Source organism: Saccharomyces mikatae (genome assembly GCF_947241705.1).
Source record: "Saccharomyces mikatae IFO 1815 strain IFO1815 genome assembly, chromosome: 9".
Classification (NCBI taxonomy): domain Eukaryota; kingdom Fungi; phylum Ascomycota; class Saccharomycetes; order Saccharomycetales; family Saccharomycetaceae; genus Saccharomyces; species Saccharomyces mikatae.
This window is the reverse complement of record NC_079264.1, coordinates 181,451-198,730: the sequence shown is the minus strand read 5'-3', so window position 1 is coordinate 198,730 and position 17,280 is coordinate 181,451. Positions and strand designations below refer to the sequence as shown.

At 38.8% G+C, this 17,280-nt stretch overlaps 9 protein-coding genes and 2 non-coding genes across 11 annotated transcripts; 6 read left to right on the top strand and 5 right to left on the bottom strand.

Annotated features, from left to right (window-relative positions):
* Positions 1-5: 5 nt before the first annotated feature.
* Positions 6-1,904, bottom strand: SMKI09G0810 (uncharacterized protein; the record flags this gene model as incomplete). The annotated part of the gene is made up of 1 exon (XM_056223170.1): positions 6-1,904. The coding sequence occupies one exon, from the start codon at positions 1,902-1,904 to the stop codon at positions 6-8; it is 1,899 nt and encodes a 632-aa protein (XP_056082788.1).
* Positions 1,905-2,211: 307 nt separating this feature from the next.
* On the top strand, positions 2,212-3,006 carry RSM25 (mitochondrial 37S ribosomal protein mS23; the record flags this gene model as incomplete). Its single annotated transcript, XM_056223169.1, has 1 exon — positions 2,212-3,006. The coding sequence occupies one exon, from the start codon at positions 2,212-2,214 to the stop codon at positions 3,004-3,006; it is 795 nt and encodes a 264-aa protein (XP_056082787.1).
* Positions 3,007-3,343: 337 nt separating this feature from the next.
* LYS12 (homoisocitrate dehydrogenase) lies at positions 3,344-4,459 on the top strand (the record flags this gene model as incomplete). The annotated part of the gene is made up of 1 exon (XM_056223168.1): positions 3,344-4,459. The coding sequence occupies one exon, from the start codon at positions 3,344-3,346 to the stop codon at positions 4,457-4,459; it is 1,116 nt and encodes a 371-aa protein (XP_056082786.1).
* Positions 4,460-4,697: 238 nt separating this feature from the next.
* PRK1 (serine/threonine protein kinase PRK1) lies at positions 4,698-7,124 on the bottom strand (the record flags this gene model as incomplete). Its single annotated transcript, XM_056223167.1, has 1 exon — positions 4,698-7,124. The coding sequence occupies one exon, from the start codon at positions 7,122-7,124 to the stop codon at positions 4,698-4,700; it is 2,427 nt and encodes an 808-aa protein (XP_056082785.1).
* A 439-nt stretch (positions 7,125-7,563) lies between these two features.
* On the top strand, positions 7,564-7,637 carry Smki_9.trna2I. The gene has a single exon. It is a non-coding gene; the product is annotated as a tRNA-Ile (tRNA).
* Positions 7,638-7,960: 323 nt separating this feature from the next.
* BMT5 (25S rRNA (uracil2634-N3)-methyltransferase) lies at positions 7,961-8,971 on the top strand (the record flags this gene model as incomplete). The annotated part of the gene is made up of 1 exon (XM_056223166.1): positions 7,961-8,971. The coding sequence occupies one exon, from the start codon at positions 7,961-7,963 to the stop codon at positions 8,969-8,971; it is 1,011 nt and encodes a 336-aa protein (XP_056082784.1).
* A 144-nt stretch (positions 8,972-9,115) lies between these two features.
* FYV10 (glucose-induced degradation complex subunit FYV10) lies at positions 9,116-10,669 on the bottom strand (the record flags this gene model as incomplete). Its single annotated transcript, XM_056223165.1, has 1 exon — positions 9,116-10,669. The coding sequence occupies one exon, from the start codon at positions 10,667-10,669 to the stop codon at positions 9,116-9,118; it is 1,554 nt and encodes a 517-aa protein (XP_056082783.1).
* Positions 10,670-10,852: 183 nt separating this feature from the next.
* Positions 10,853-11,320, top strand: FMC1 (Fmc1p; the record flags this gene model as incomplete). The annotated part of the gene is made up of 1 exon (XM_056223163.1): positions 10,853-11,320. One exon carries the CDS (start codon positions 10,853-10,855, stop codon positions 11,318-11,320), a length of 468 nt encoding a protein of 155 aa, XP_056082782.1.
* A 106-nt stretch (positions 11,321-11,426) lies between these two features.
* On the bottom strand, positions 11,427-13,070 carry SGA1 (glucan 1,4-alpha-glucosidase; the record flags this gene model as incomplete). The annotated part of the gene is made up of 1 exon (XM_056223162.1): positions 11,427-13,070. The coding sequence occupies one exon, from the start codon at positions 13,068-13,070 to the stop codon at positions 11,427-11,429; it is 1,644 nt and encodes a 547-aa protein (XP_056082781.1).
* An 802-nt stretch (positions 13,071-13,872) lies between these two features.
* On the top strand, positions 13,873-15,774 carry XBP1 (Xbp1p; the record flags this gene model as incomplete). Its single annotated transcript, XM_056223161.1, has 1 exon — positions 13,873-15,774. The coding sequence occupies one exon, from the start codon at positions 13,873-13,875 to the stop codon at positions 15,772-15,774; it is 1,902 nt and encodes a 633-aa protein (XP_056082780.1).
* A 324-nt stretch (positions 15,775-16,098) lies between these two features.
* Smki_9.trna1T lies at positions 16,099-16,171 on the bottom strand. The gene has a single exon. It is a non-coding gene; the product is annotated as a tRNA-Thr (tRNA).
* Between the last annotated feature and the right edge of the window lie 1,109 nt (positions 16,172-17,280).

Genomic DNA, 17,280 nt, shown 5'->3' with positions numbered 1-17,280 from the left:
GTATTTTATTTATTTTTTTCTATTACATTCACAAGAAAAGGGTTCGTAACTTCATTGAAAGAACTTCTGTTTTTCGCTTCCTTACTTTTAGTATTCGCCAGTTCTTTTTTTTGAGCAACCATACAAGATGAAATAATTACCTTCTTAGGACTAGGTTCCTTGCTATTCGGCCTAGTGAAGCATTGAATAGTACTAATGCTTGAAGATGATGGATAAGTTACACTCGTAATCGCATGCGCTGATGTGTAGTTAGAAGGACGGTCATTAAAATGGGCATTTCTTGTCCGAACGGCGAAGTTATTTAACGGATAGCTTTTTTTGGATGATAGCTGATAACTCTCATTCTCTTCATATGTGGTTCTCAGCGCATTTTTGAGACCTACGGTACCGCTTAGGTCGTCCATTCTCATAGATGCTGGAACATTTTTGGAACTCTTTGATACCTTCAAGTTCGCCGTGAATGGGTTATAATTATCAACAACTTTAATTCGATTACTCATACTAACTTCATTATTTCTTGCTTGATGATCGATTGCGAGAGAGCCTGGACGCGAAAACATGTGCATTGTTTGGGATGAACTAATTGTCATATTACCGCCTGAAATACTCCTCGTCCTTGAATCATGTATTTTACCACATTCTTTGAAGGAATTGGAAGACATAAATTGCAGAGTGTTTTCTTTCACAGCGCGGTTTCTATTTTCCAAAGATGATGGTCTTCCATCCGTAGGCTCATTATAAGCGGTATTTTCATTCTTCATAGTTACAACTTTTCCACCTATTAGTTTATCAGTGGCGGTACATGAAATTAATCTATTATTAATCAGATTCGATGTTGCGCTATCTGCATATTGCTGAGATTTAGTGTCTTTGAGGTATGCATGAAAGTCCGGAGGATTGCTTAAGTTGGATTGTCCATTTTTCGATATACATACATTAACAGATACTTTCCTCTCTGACGGGAACTCTTTATGTTCAGGCACTACAAGGGGGAACTGAATTCCACATTCACTTTGTTTTCGGCGTTTGAGATCGGGTATAAGTAGTTCTTTTTCACTAAAACACTTTTTTCTATTACTTTTTCGATTGGTGTTATTTTCCCTTATAATCTTGGTCTTGCACTTCTTGTTGAGATTGGTAGCCCTCTTCTTTGAGGTACCAATGTCAAAATCACTCGTATTCTTCTTTCTGTCTTTTCTATGACTGGATGCTCTCTTCGCAAACTCACAGGCTGTCATCAATAATGCCATATCCAAGGTCATTGGAAATACTGAATTCTCTAATTCTTTTTGAAATTGGGGCTCTAATTTAGTAAGAAACAAATCCAATGCTGCGCTAGTCGATAGATAGTATGGCGTTAGATGTTCCGATATATAAGAAAACGTTTCCAATGACTTTTCAGAATCGATGGGCAACCTCAATAATTTCGTGAACCTTTCTCTTCTCAAAAGTTTTGCTCCATCAAATTCTTCGGATAGTAAGGCAAGAAACTTCTCCAAAGTATAAGCGTTTACCACATTGTCATCAATGCCTTCTAAGGTTGAATCAAACCACTCCTTAGCCCGTCCAGATAATGCAGAGCTTATGAGAAGCTTTAAGAAGATTCCAGTGCACCATAGCCCAGATAAGGTATCTGTAATGTCATCGGCCCATTGGACAAATAAATTTTCATCATCGCCTTCGTTAGAACTGAATTTCTTCAAATGACTCATTTTATCTAGTATTAAAGATGCTTGTTGCTCGTCATCAGCTTGTCTTGCGACACCAAAATTCTTCCATCTTATGGATGGAGCTACATTCTTCTTTTTACACTTATTATAAGCCTTCTTGCTGCCTCGCTGTGACAGTATGTGGCCATTAGTAACTAAACTATCACCATCATTGGTACTTGATTTGTCAGCCATATTTTTGTTCTTCTTTCTCGTAATTGCCTCCAGAAAACAAAGGAGGATTATTGAATAATAAAAGCCACCAAAGATAATTAATATGCTACTTCTTCATGACATTGACATTATACGTTCACTTGCGCATCTCCTTCAAGATTTGAAATTTCTTCGACATTTCGGCAGTTAAGAAAAGAACAGATTAAAAGCAATGAAACTAGTGAAAACTAAATTCTGAGCAGAAACTTAGGGTAGGAATCCAGCGATAGGAAGAAGAAACTAGGAGGGAATTCTGCATCATAAGAAGAAAACCTTAGAATCCAGAGATATGAAGATACAAACAAATGCTGTGAACGTCCTTCAACGGACATCCGCCTACTTAAAGTCAGGATTGTTGAAAGACACACCTGCGTGGTATAATGTTGTGGCGTCCATCCCACCATCCACCAAATTTACACGTGAACCTCATTTTGAGAACCCTTCCAATGGACATACCATAGGTAGACTTGTTGACGTGATAGAAAATCAGCATACTAACAGTAACGGACTATACAAGACAAGACCCAACACAAACGACAAAAGAATAGGTGTGAAAAAGCTATACAAGCCTCCTAAACTAACTTACGTTGAGGACAGACTTAGAACTCTCTTTTATAAACAACATCCATGGGAGTTGTCCAGACCCAAGATTTTAGTGGAGAACGAAATCGGTGATGAAGATTACGATTGGAGCCACATGCTCCAGCTAGGTAAACCACTTGATGGTGAAAGTGTTATTCAAAGGACTATGTACTTACTCAAAACAAAGCAGTATGAGAACACGGTCGAAGCATATGACCATGCCAGATATGAATTCTATGCGTTGAGAATGCAAGAAGAAACACAGCAGCAAGTGGCTTTGGAAGAGGCAGAAATGTTTGGATCCATCTTCGGAAAATCTGCCATTGAACATGGTATACAGAAGGAACAAGAGGTCTTGAACATATGGGAAAAGAAGGTCATTGAAGAAACCGAACTCATGGCAGCTAGATCAAGCAATCCTGCAGGATCGTGGAAGGATGACACTACATTGCATACGGCTCAAGAAGAAGAATCCAACACCGCCGAGAGCCTCCACTTCTAAACGGGCAGCCTCTCTTTTTCTCGACGTCACCAAACCAACCTGTATATAATCAAAACAAACAAGAACAGCATATGTATTGCTAAGTAGACTTTTTCTCTAAATTCCACCTCAATTTTTGCAGCTACACTGAAATTTCCCAGTCTTTTTTTTCACTTTTTTCCACGGGAAAAATTTAAGATGACTCAAATTAGGTGAAAGAACAACAGAAAATGAAACTGGTGCAATACTTATATAAAGATAGCTAACTGGTTTCGACGAAGATATATGTTTGTGCCTGTTCTACAAATTGAAATCAACATAAGACTTATATAGTTAATTCAAGAACGTACTCGGAATAATGTTGAGATCTGTTGCTACTAGATTATCTACTTGTCGTGGGTTAGCAACCAATGCTGCTCGTAAATCACTCACTATCGGTCTTATTCCAGGCGATGGTATTGGTAAGGAAGTCATTCCAGCCGGTAAGCAAGTTTTAGAAAACCTGAACTCCAAACACGGCTTAAGCTTCAACTTCATCGATCTTTATGCTGGTTTCCAAACATTCCAAGAAACTGGAAAGGCATTGCCTGACGAGACTGTCAAAGTGTTGAAGGAACAATGTCAAGGTGCTCTTTTCGGTGCTGTTCAGTCCCCAACTACAAAAGTGGAAGGTTATTCGTCTCCAATTGTTGCTCTAAGGAGGGAAATGGGCCTATTCGCTAATGTTCGTCCTGTCAAGTCTGTAGAAGGAGGCAAGGATAAACCAATTGACATGGTTATCGTGAGAGAAAACACTGAAGACTTGTACATTAAAATTGAAAAAACATATATTGATAAGGCTACAGGAACAAGGGTTGCCGATGCCACAAAGAGAATATCGGAAATCGCAACAAGAAGAATAGCAACCATCGCAATGGACATTGCTTTGAAAAGATTACAGACAAGGGGTGAAGCCACTTTGACGGTTACACATAAATCTAATGTTTTGTCTCAAAGTGATGGACTATTTAGGGAAATCTGTAAGGAAGTTTACGAATCCAACAAAGACAAATATGGTCAAATCAAATACAACGAGCAAATTGTGGATTCCATGGTTTATAGGTTGTTTAGAGAGCCACAGTGTTTTGACGTGATAGTAGCTCCAAATTTATACGGTGATATCTTATCTGATGGTGCTGCTGCTTTAGTGGGCTCATTGGGTGTTGTTCCAAGTGCCAACGTCGGCCCAGAAATTGTCATTGGTGAACCATGTCATGGTTCTGCACCAGATATCGCTGGTAAAGGTATTGCTAATCCAATTGCTACCATAAGATCCACTGCTTTAATGTTGGAATTCTTGGGCCATAACAATGCTGCTCAAGATATTTACAAAGCCGTTGATGCTAACTTGAGAGAGGGCGCCATCAAGACTCCAGATTTAGGTGGAAAGGCTTCCACTCAACAAGTTGTTGAAGACGTTTTGTCAAGATTATAAGGCATAAAAAAAATAGAAACGCATAAATAAAATGAATAAATAATCAACTAAATACAAAAAATAAATGAAACAAAAGGTATTTTGAATTTTTGAGGTGATAAATGAAAGAAAAATACAGCTAGTACCTGGAGGACTACATCTACATATATATTGCGAAGAATGAAGAAACGGGAAAAAAATATTTATACATTTGTACGACTTTTAATAATACATAGTCTATTACATATTAGGCTAAGTTTTACACTTTACTAGGAAACCTTTTTCTGAAATCAGCTTCTAAGTCATCTACGTTAACTTCAACGATAGTCTCAGTGGCATCACTGGAAATTCTTTCACTTGAGAGTTCTCCGGAGTGTAAACGACTAGAACTTCTTACCTTCTGAATTTCTGCTCTTAAATGTAATGGTTTGGGAGGTGGGCGCGGTGGTCTTGATTTATGTCTATCATTGTCCTTCGTCTTATTGTTTGACAGTCCATTTTTATTGCGGCTTTTGAATTTTTCTTCGGTAATTGGTGTTATTCTCACACTTGAATGTCGATTAGAGGTTTCTGTGTCAGTATCCGTATATTTACCATACCCTGATGCGGATTTGTATGTCAAAGGATCTTCAGAACTCTTTAGTAAGTTATGCACTCTTCTTTGGATCGATTCCTTCTTTTCCTGATTTATGTTGATATCGCCAATAACTGGTTTTGTAATGGGCTTCGGTGCCGATTTTGATGTTGTTTGTATTTTCTTGACTGGAGAGTGAGATCTGTAATAATCTCTTGATCCAGTTCTTGAGTTAATTCTTTCATGCTGGTCAAAATCTGACAAAATCGAAGAAGGCATGCTACGCCGGTTTTCTAATTTCTGTTTTTTATCTATTTCCTCTTGTCTTTTAGTATCAGGATTGAAAACAGACAATGATGAAGTCGACGACGAGCCCAATCTCCTGTTCACACTATTGTTATTACTGCTACCATTATTGCTATCAAAAGAAGCTGACCTGTTGTTGTTCATTGAACTTCCTGTGAATCCATGGCGAAGCATACCAAGTGCGGACCTAGTACTGTCACCAGTATTTTGCCTTGATTTAATTGGAGAACTACCGCGAGACTCCCCAGTGATAACTTTCTTCAACTTAGAGCTTAGTGAACGCACAATGTTGCCTCCACTCACATTCTCTGGGGCGATAAATTCTTTTTGGGAATTTACTGGTTTGTTCGTAAGGGCAGGTGATAGTTTTGAACCAGACATGGTTATGATATCTGTAGTTTGCGTCTCCGAATCAACATAGTTATTTGGACGGTTCATTGTAGGTGTTTTATCTAAAATAATGCTGTTAGCAGGAGGAAGTGATGATGGCGGCATTGACCTTCTTTGTGGAGACTGGAAGTTCTCCACTGATTTAAAAGTTTGCGACTTTTGAAAAGGATGTAGTTCTCTATAATATAGTGATGCAAAATCATCAGAGAGTGGAACGGATTTCGTTTTCTTTAAGGGAGTATCCACATTTGAATCGCCCACAAACTGTAAGGAAATTTGTTTTGTTACATCTGTCATATTGTTATCGTCAATAGATCTAGGTAATGTGCTCAGATTGGGGGTAGTTCTGACATGACTTACAGGAATCATATTCGATATTGGCTTCATACTTTGCAGGCCTTGTGCAGGAAGAAATTTCTGTGTTGGGACATACTTCATAGAAGGTGGTTCGCTTGCTAATTGCGCAGTCTGACTCATTGCTCTTAGTAAGTAAAAATTTCGAATTGGACAAGGTTTAATCTGTAGCCTGGAAACCTCCTCCAAAACTTGACAAATATTTGGTCTTTTTGACGGTGTTTCCATTAACATCAGGCGTATCAAGTTTTTTAATCTATCACTGTACTGAGGGAAAGGTGGATATTGGTATCTTGCATGCAGTATGCCAGCTTCGCCACTTTTTTCAAATGGTGTGGTATAGTAGCATATTTTATAAAGAAAGATGCCCAGAGCCCAAATGTCAGATTTTTCATCAATAGGCAAACCTCTATACAAATCGATCATTTCAGGTGACCTATACTGCGCTGTAGTATTTGTTAAGATATCATGCTGAACGTAGTTAAACTCTTGTGTATTTCTAGGTGGCCTTATTACACCGGAAACGGAACCAAAATCACAGACTTTATACAGGCCATTATGGGAAATAAGTACATTCTCAATTTTGATGTCTCGATGAATTAACGGTGGTTGTAGAGCGTGCATGGCGGCAATACCCTGAACCGTCTGGCTCATGATTTCCAATATTTCTGACTCTCGTAATCTATTTTGTAATCTAGTGTTCATAAAATCTATAAGTCCTCCACGTTCACAAAATTCCATTAATACAAATACCTCATACGCTACACCATTTACTGATTTTGCTGCATGAGAGTCTATGTAAGAAACAACGTGCTTATTATTTTTCAGGAGTTTCATAGCATCTACTTCAGCTCTCAAAGTATTCAAACCTTGTTTATCGGGGACAATGACCCTTTTCAAACATGCTATATTGGCATTGGTATATGGATCAGGAGGTGAAATTTCAGCAGTATAGACCTGTGCAAACCCTCCACTTGTAAGATATTTGATGATCTTGGCGTGATGTGATCCGACAGTCAATATTGTCCCAGGTTCATACAGGCTAATCTGTGGAGCATTCATTGCGCTTGGGTCGTCGTATCTAAAAATAGGAGGTTACGAGTAATCCTGATCAGCACCCCAATTGAAAAGAAGAAAACTAAATAAAATCTAATTGGTAAGGACAATGGAACCAGTCCACAATGATAATATTGTGTTATTAGCCAATTTCACTTATGTTCAAGTGATACCTACGACGCCTTCTTTTAGAGGATTTTATTAGTGATACCTGAATGTGCTTTTTCGTATTTTTCTTTTTCCAAGTGCTTCGCTTTATGTAATCCTGCCTGGCTATGTTTGAAGCTTCTCGAAATTTTTCATCAACAGTGTCATTATCATGAGTGTCCACAGCCATAACAACTAAATTTCCGCAAATTTAAAACTGTTGAGATTAATAGTATATATATGATGAATTCTATGCCAGATATATTAGATATTTTTGTTCTAGTAAAGACAATTAATTGGTCTCTTGGCCCAGTTGGTTAAGGCACCGTGCTAATAACGCGGGGATCAGCGGTTCGATCCCGCTAGAGACCATTTTGTTTTACTTTTCAAGTTTTCTTTTTTTTCTTTGTTAATGTTTCTGAAGAATACTGGATATGATAAGTTTGGTCGTTTCATTTGTATATCATTGTGGGCTGTTGCTTTATTTATTATTTTGAATTCTGTCCTTCATCTTCTCTTTTTTTCAGAAAGAACATAAAACATACGGAGAATAGTTCAAGAAAAATGATAATATTCGATGAGCAGAAAACTATTATTGAATGTTTACACTAAACAGAGAAACCCGACATCTCTCTATAATACATACAATACTCTTTAAACTATAGAAAGGGACTGATAGAAATCTCACATCATAAATGGCTAGGAAGTTGAAAGGAAAAATTGGAAGTAAAGGCCTAAAAGGCGCTTTGTTAAGACATCAAGCTAAAGTGAAGTTAGTGAAAAATATTGAAAGTAAGCAAAATCATGAATTGAAGAAAAGAAAGTTGAACACTAGTAACAAGAAAGTGAAAAAAAACCAAGAATTGCAAAAGCTTAACCAAGAAAAATTTATACCTTTTGAAAAAGATGAAACCATAATGCTTTGTGGTGAAGGTGATTTTTCATTTGCCAGATCCATTGTTGAACAAGGGTATGTTGAAAGTGAGAATTTAATTATAACGAGCTACGATAATTCTGTGGATGAGTTGAAGTCGAAATATCCACATACTTTTGAGGATAATTACCACTTCTTGAAAGACCTAAAAATCCCAATATTTTTCCAGATTGACGTTACGAAACTAGTAAAAAGCTTCAAAATCTCCAAAAATAACACTTGGTTTAAGATAATCAACAGATTTGGCGATCATAATTGGGGTAACAAGTCTTTACAAAATATATTATTTAATTTTCCTCATAATGGAAAAGGTATTAAAGATCAAGAAAGAAATATTAGAGAGCATCAACAATTAGTTTTCACGTTTTTTCAAAATTCCTTACAATTGTTCAATCTCATAAACACAAAAGTTCAAAATGATGCTCTTCGTTATACACAAGGTTATGATATTAATGACAACACTCCCAGGGCTAAAAAATTGACCTCTGAAGGTTATGGGAATATTATTCTGTCGGTTTTTGACGGAGAGCCTTACGATTCATGGCAAATAAAGCTACTAGCCAGAAAAAATGGACTTACTCTTAGTAGATCTAACAAATTCCAGTGGGAGAATTTTCCGGGGTATCATCACAGAAGAACAAATAGTGAACAAGATACCACGAAACCTGCGAAGGAGCGTGATGCTAGGTTTTACATCTTTAGTAAATATCTCTCAGGCAGTTCAAAACATAACCGTAAAAATAAAAACGGATCTGATTCTGATTCTGACTGAGCATTAGAAAGAAGAATGTCACTGTGTTCGTGAAGTAGCTTTCTTTTCTACTAAATGTATGTATATAGCGTAAGTAGCTGTAAAGTAGTTTTTAAACTGAACTAAAGCATTGATAGGACCAAAAATACCTATGTTGTTCTAATCCTACGTCGGATACATTTTAATGGAATCAGACTCGCAGAAGATTTTCATGTCGACTGGATCCATAATTTGACCTGGACCTAAAGATATTAAATTTTGCTTCTTCAGCGTTTTGGCTAGTTTTTTCAATTTTTTACTGTCATATATGTTTCCATTCGGTAACAATACCGGATTCTCAAATAATTGAGACTGGATGTGATGAGCAAATGGCAACGACTGTGTTATTGGTTTGAAAGTCTCACTGCAAACTGGACAATTTTTCCTTTTTAACGAATGCAGTGTAAATATCTGTAAGTCTTCGACTTCACCTTGTGCTATAATAGAAGATTCCAGCTCTTTATTTTCCTTTTCATCATCAGAAGGGTGCAGACAATCTCTTGTCTTTAACGATGATATGCCTAGTGACAAATATATTAGTAACGGATCATTTTGTGATATGCCATACATGGAATAGAAGTCATCCAAGAATAAATCATTCAATACTGACCATCGTTCATCGTTTAACAAATTAAAATACCTTTCAAAATCTCCATTTTGTAAATTTATTAAGGAACTCTTGTCATACTTGGTTGTATCCGTTTCTGAATCGAAAGTACTTCTTGGTAAAGATTTATGAAAAAAATGTTGAAAAATTTGATCTTTTTTAATAGGTAAGTTTCGTGACTTAATTTCTGCAGCATTAAATCCCGAACTGGAAGAGAAGAAATTTGGCTTTTGCTTATTGCAATATTTGATAAAAATTAAGAGTCCCGATGCTAACTTTAAATCGGCGAAATTACTTTGAACGAATGGCAAAAGAAACTTTTGGAAGCAAAATATAGCGTCTGTGTAATTGTCTGCCTTCAATAATTCAATATATTCTTGCAATCTTGCTTGAAACTCTAATATAGATAATTTCTTGGTCAGAATCTTTTTGTTATCGTTTATCCATGAAATTAGGGGTAAAAGATCATGCTCATGTAATAGCGAAGTCGAGATCCTATTAGCCTCCAAGAGAACATCATAATCGATGAGATCATCCAATTGAATCTGTTTCAAAAAAACCACACCTGAGTTCCAGTGCTCGTTTGTCTCTGAATTATATTTGATTGGGTTATTTCTCGTTAAGTAGTCTCCAATCAATATATTTGTATAACTTTGATACCACTGAATCAACTTGTTCCTGGTATTGTGGTCATTTTCGTCATTTGAGATTTCTGAACTTTGAGACTTAATGTCCTTTAGTTCGTGGAAAAACTCCAGCCTTTTCTTTATTCTGTTTAAAATCTGACAGTAGGATTTAATTTGCATACTCAAGAATTTTTCTATGTCATCAATCTTTCTAATCATTCCAGTTATATTTGCTAGTGCTACTTTATCGTGTTCAACATCATTATGTTTAAATATTTCATTTAATGCACTAGTGAGTTCGTGAAGTGACTTAGTTTCCTTATTGATTACTGCTTGAGTATGCTTAACACGTTTGGACAGTAGTTCATAAGGAATGTGAAATAATTGTTGATTCAATTTCAAATGGAAGTCCACATCAGGTTCATTAAATATTGACTTCTCTGCCATGGTTTATTTCCTTCGCTTATGATCTTCTATTCTTTTATCAATTGTATGTGGGATACCCAAGTTTTAATCACCCCCCACTTCTCTCCTCGCCTCTTCAAAAATTCAATATCTTCAATGCACTGAAGCTTCATTTGTAGCGACAAGTAAATAACAGAAGTCCAAGAGAGAGAAGGGCTAAAGAAGATGGATAAAGCAAGAGTACTGCACGCATATAGAGGACTCATAAGAGCCATTCTCAAATATGAAAGACCGAGCAAGGTTATCAACTGGGGCAAATTGCAAAAGGCAATGATTACGAAGTTGGAGTATTCTAAGAAGCAAAACCCAAAAAATTCACATGAAGATAGCAACAGAGAATTGGAGAGTTGGAAGCAACTAGATCCAGTGAATGACAGATCTTTGAATCTGTTTATAAGTGACTCTAAACTATTACGCTCCATATTGAAAAACGATATAAAGTGGGAGGAAAAAGTCGCCCAAGGCCAAAACGCAGATGAGATACTCGAGCACGCCTTTGACATAATTAAATTTCTGGACAACCAAAGAGAGTACGAAGAACTGGTGGATAGATACAATCCTGGTAACAAGTTGACGCAGGATGAAAAGGTGAAGAGAACCGCAAACGTAGTTGGACTGGACGTTCCGAGATAATATCCAATGAATATTGAAAACCAAAGTTTTGTAAATAAATACGAATTTATATATATATAATGTGAATATTTGTGAAGATCACTTTCTTTGTGTTCTCACGCTTTTTTTATATTCCCCATAAACTTTGTGAAATTTCTTGTCTCATTTGGTAAGCATCCCAGAATGAAGTGTAGGACCAAGTCAGATGTCGAGCACCCTGCATGAACCCTGTGTATTTGTTAAACTGTTCACTAAGTTCACCGTCTGTACCCACATGAGTTTTCAATTTGACCAGGAACGAATCAGCTAGCTGGAAGAGTTTTTGCATCGTTTGATTGAAGGCGGGAGTGTTAAACTCTACAACCAAATATTCTTGGTCATTTCCAGAAGTAGCGAGATTGGCGAAAACCAGTTCGCTCCAAAATGCATTCGAGGTTTCATTGTTCATGGGTACAACTAGGTCTTGCTGCTTAGAGATGTGCCAGCGAATGAGCTGATAGAGAGTTGTTGAAGCGGCACAAGTGGCCAAAACCCATGGATTTCCCTCACCAGATCCATAGCCATCATATACGTCTTCAGGATACCGACCCAGGGCGATACCCGTTATGTTTTTTGAACTATCGTTGATGGGGTACACTGAACGCATGTGAAACATCAAATGGTGCAGGGTGTTGAGGATAGCAGGATCATTTACGTTAAAGGGAAGATGAGAAGCAGATGGGGTATCGTGAACAGTGTTAACAGCTAACAAAGTGGAGATATCCAACCCTGATCTCAATGCGTTGGCAATTAGAGGCGTTCCAACAACATAGTTATATTGGGCGTTTATAAAACCATTCACAGGGTCCGATAAGAAGTCGGAGATCTCTTGACGTGTTTGACGCAACTCTTCAACAAAGGGAGACGATAGTTCCGAGTCGCTGAAATAGCACAAGGACCTATCCACTGCAGACAGTTGTACCAGTAGAGTAAAGAAATGCAGACCATTAACTTCTTCCCATAGATCAAATCCAGAGGACATCCAGTGATCAACAATGAATCGCAAGTCCCAACGTACAATGTCGTCAAACATATCTGCAGTGGATTGGAAAGGGTACTCCTCACCAAAATCAGTGCCAGATTGCTTGAGGTAGTTTATGATTTTTAAGATGGCGATGGCTCGCAGAGCAGGTCCATCGTTCTGAGGACGGCCCCATTCATCCGTGAATGCCGTGTTATCCACGTTCCACTTAGGGTCACCCAGCGCTTCTGTATCGTTAGTGTAACCAATCCCAGCACCCAATGTGTTATTACTCCTTTGCAGGTGATATGAAACGTTCACATACTGCAACAAAGTCTCTATTGCTGGGCCCGCGGAATGCGATACAATCGTGTTTATCGTCAACGCGCTGTCTCTTACCCATTGGTAGAAGTAGTCTGGATGCGACTGCGACGGCGATGCAATCACAACACCGGGCCAAATCGATGGGTACCGAGCGCTAGGTCCGATATTCTCAAAGATTCTTTGGATGGAAATGTCTTTCTGCGCCTGAACCCACTCGTCCAGCGCGCTGCTGCCCCAAGCTGCACTGGAATCGTAAACCACAGTACCGTTCATGAAAACAACGTCCCGTAACTGCACCTGCGAGGAGGCATTGTCCGAAAACACATTGTGATAGCCTTGGTCGAGTAGACCCTTGCCCGAGTCAAACTCATAAATGGTAACGTTCTCGAGGGCCCATGCAAACCCTAAGCCGATGCTGAGCGTGCTGAGCAATTTGTTATAAAACATTGATGATTTTGCCATTTTATCGTTGCTACTTTCAAATCTTGCGATAACATACTACTGCCCACTATATTGTGGATATACAACTTCTTGTGTAACGAAACAGATAACGGATCCACAGTCAAGAAATGAAAAAAAAAAAAAAGAAACGTGCAACAGGAAACAGGGGAGCAAAAAGGACCCTTGATTCTGTGCCTATGCCCCTAATTTGTGACTCCACACCTTCGGTCAGCAAGAAAGCATCTTGAACGAAAGACTGTATGGGTGTCCACCTGGCCTGGCTCCCCTATGATTTCCCCCATCACCCTCGCCCCTAATTTGCATTTCCACGGACAATATTCTATGCTTCTTTCTCCCCTCGAAGTGTTCCCCCTCGCCTTGGGCCTCGAATCCTATCGATCGACACCGGCTTGGCCTCCTTGTATTCTATCACATCTATTGCTATTGTCCCTTTTCGTTTCTCCTCTCTCTTCTCCACCATACTCTGTGCATTTTATGCTTTTGCTCGCTGCGCTAATATCACACGCGTGCGCATATACCTTTCATACATACATACATACATACATGTCTACTATATATATACATATATATATATGTATATATATAATATGCAGCATGTCGGGCCGTGTGGCGTATATTTAATGGGCGTAAATACGCGAGTGTATACTCTACTCACACACACACACACACACACACACATATATTATTCGTGTACTAGTATTCAAGTTGCTCGTTCTGTTCCGCATTTAGTTTTTCTCCTTCACAACGGCAAGTCCAGAATACATTATCATAGATTATTTTCTCCAAAATGAAATATCCCGCTTTTAGCATCGATACCGAAACGGTGCGCCTTACTGACAACCCCTTGGACGATTACCAGCGTCTCTACCTCGTCAGCGTGCTGGATAAGGGCTCGCCGCCTAGCAGCTTCAGCGCCGGACTCAATATCAAGAGGGCTAGCTATAAATCCTCTATTGCTGCGCAATTTACGCATCCAAATTTCATTATCAGGACCGGCGATGGTGAGAACGCAGGAGAGACGGCCTCTCAAAACGTTCTGAACTGCTTCGAGTATCAGTTTCCTAATCTCCAAATTGTACAGAGCCCCCTTCACGAGCAATCGCTGCTCGCGCAGCTTGCTAGCTCCGCCGCCTCCCACCCCTCTTTACATCTGCACGATAAAAATATACTGATGGGCAAGATCATACTACCTTCCCGTTCTAACAAAAACGCAGTCTCAGCGTCGCCCGTGAAACCGGAAAAGAAGGCGCTATCATCAGTATCGCGTGAGAATGCTTCCTCTTCGCTGACGAAGAACCAACAGTTCAAGCTGACCAAACTAGACCACAACCTGATCAACGACAAGCTCATCAACCCTAATAACTGCGTGATATGGTCACATGACTCCGGCTACGTGTTCATGACGGGCATCTGGAGGCTGTATCAGGATGTCATGAAGGGTCTCATAAACTTGCCCCGAAATGACACCGTTTCCACGAGTCAGCAACAGTCCTTCTGCAAAGCTGAATTCGAGAAAATCCTGTCTTTTTGCTTTTACAACCACAGCTCGTTCGCTTCTGAAGAGCCTTCCAACGCGCTGTTGTCATCCTCCACTTCTTCGCCGCCAAAGAGACGGAAATCCACGGGATCCACTTTCCTAGATGTCAGTTCTTCCTCCTCGACTTCTTCCACACAGGCAAACAATTATATTGATTTCCACTGGAACAACATCAAGCCTGAACTAAGGGACCTTATCTGTCAGTCTTACAGGGATTTCTTGATTAGAGAACTTGGCCCTGACCAAATCGACTTGCCGAACTTAAATCCGGCAAACTTTACGAAAAGAATAAGAGGCGGTTACATCAAGATCCAGGGTACTTGGTTACCCATGGAAATCTCGAGATTGTTATGCCTAAGATTTTGCTTTCCGATAAGACACTTTCTGGTGCCTATTTTCGGTGCAGATTTTCCCAAAGATTGTGAGTCGTGGTATTTGTCCCATCAGAACGTGACAATTACCGGTACCACTAGTGTTGCTGCTGCTGCTGGTACTTCTATGCCTTCAGCAAGACCAAGACAGAAACCCAGAACCAGGCCAAGGCAGAGATCTACCTCCATGTCCCATTCCAGAGCGCAAAAACTTGTCATTGAGGACGCCTTGCCCTCTTTTGATTCGTTCGTGGAAAACTTGGGTCTCTCCTCCAATGACAAGAACTTTATCAAAACGAACAATAAGAGAAAAAAATCACCCACGTACTCCTCTCCTACCTCTTCTCCCATAGGGCCAAGCGACCCCACAGTTCAAATCCTATCAAATCTAGCATCTTTTTACAACACCCATGGCCACAGGTATTCCTATCCAGGAAACATCTACATTCCGCAACAAAAATACTCCTTACCTCCACCAAACCAGCTCTCGTCGCCACAACGACAACTGAACTATACCTATGATCACATTCACCCAGTTCCATCTCAATATCAATCCCCAAGACAATACAACATCCCATCTTCCCCCCTCGCACCTGTTCCCCCCACCTTCCCTCAACCTTACAGCGATGATCACTACCATTTTTTAAAATACGCTAATGAAGTCTACAATCAATACAACCAACGGCCAGCTCTTAATACAAATACTAATATGGACACCTCTTCTTCGCCCAGGGCGAGTAATTCGTTGAACAATTTTAAATTTAAAACTAATTCAAAATAATAAAATGTCAATTGATGACATTTCACGGTAATATTCTTTTTTCCATGGTTTTTTTTTATTTTCTATCCTCTTTTTTTCTTTAGCCTTTTCTTCCGTTTGGTTGTATCTCTGTTGTATATTATCTATTTTTCTTTGGTTTTTTTACTTAATTTACATACTCTTTCAATGTTTTCGATAATATGAAGATTTATCTTTTTAAGTTCACAGAACATAAAAAACACAACGCCCTTGTTATTTCAACAGAGAGAGAATATTCTTTATCAAGTAGTCTCCATCCTGTGACAATTGTATTACTCTAAGGCATGGTAAAAAAAAACTAAAAAATGCTTCCAATCGGATTTGAACCGATGATCTCCACATTACTAGTGTGGCGCCTTACCAACTTGGCCATAGAAGCTACTGAACTTGAAAAAACGGCGGGTTAAATATAAAAACATTGTGCAATCAAAATGAAGCCACACCATGAACATGGTGTAATAGTGTTGGGATGAAAATCTGTTGATAATTAGTTGTTTAGTAAGTTGTAATAATTAAGAATAAGTCGTTCCTTTTTAATCTATATAAGAGAGGCATATAAAACACACGCTGATTGAGTTGGAACGAAAATCAACTATCGCCTATCAACTAGTAGTCATACTACTTGCACATGATCATATACGGTGTTAGAAGATGACATAAGTTATTAGAAGCTGTCATCGAAATAAGTGGAAGCTGAAATACAAGGATTGATAATGTAATAGGATAATGACTGACAACATATAAAATGACAATAAAAGCATATACGGAATTAGGTAGAATTACGAGTTCCATTTATGGGATTTCTAAATCCCCGAGGAGAACTTCTAGTATATCTACATACCTAATATTATTGCCTTATTAAAAAATGAAATCCCAACAATTACATCAAAATCCTCACTTACCTCATATACAGCCATAATGGCGAAGTTTATACCGGAAGTTACATCGCCCATAGCAGCTAATCAGAACTTAGTGAGCACAGCCAACGGCCCGGAATAGCAAACATAGGGCGCTGTTACCGTCTTAATGAACAGTTGTACGCCTGTGACTCCCGAAATACCGTAAAAAGTCTTAGGTACCGATCTCTTTCCCGCTGGCAATAAACCCAACTGCGAACGCTACGATGCCGACACTAACACATGCCCCTGAGGTAAGGCCTACCACCTTGTGGATCCAGATAAGACAAGAGTTAATCAATATCTGTATGAATATCCAATTCATTGGCCTGCTGGTAGTTATTTTCCTTCTTATTTTTTATCACCAAAGTCGAGAATGTCATGAAAAAGATACATAAACTGGAACGAAGTCATAAAGCTATTACGGAGACACTTTTCAAAATGTGAAAATAAAAAACTTACTTGAGCTCGGATAAGTGTTCGACAAAGTCGACAACGTTAGTAGAGTAACTGTATTCATCGTGATACCCCGAAACCAACTTGACCAACTTTGGAGATAATTGGATACTAGCAGAGCAAGAGTTACCCAAGA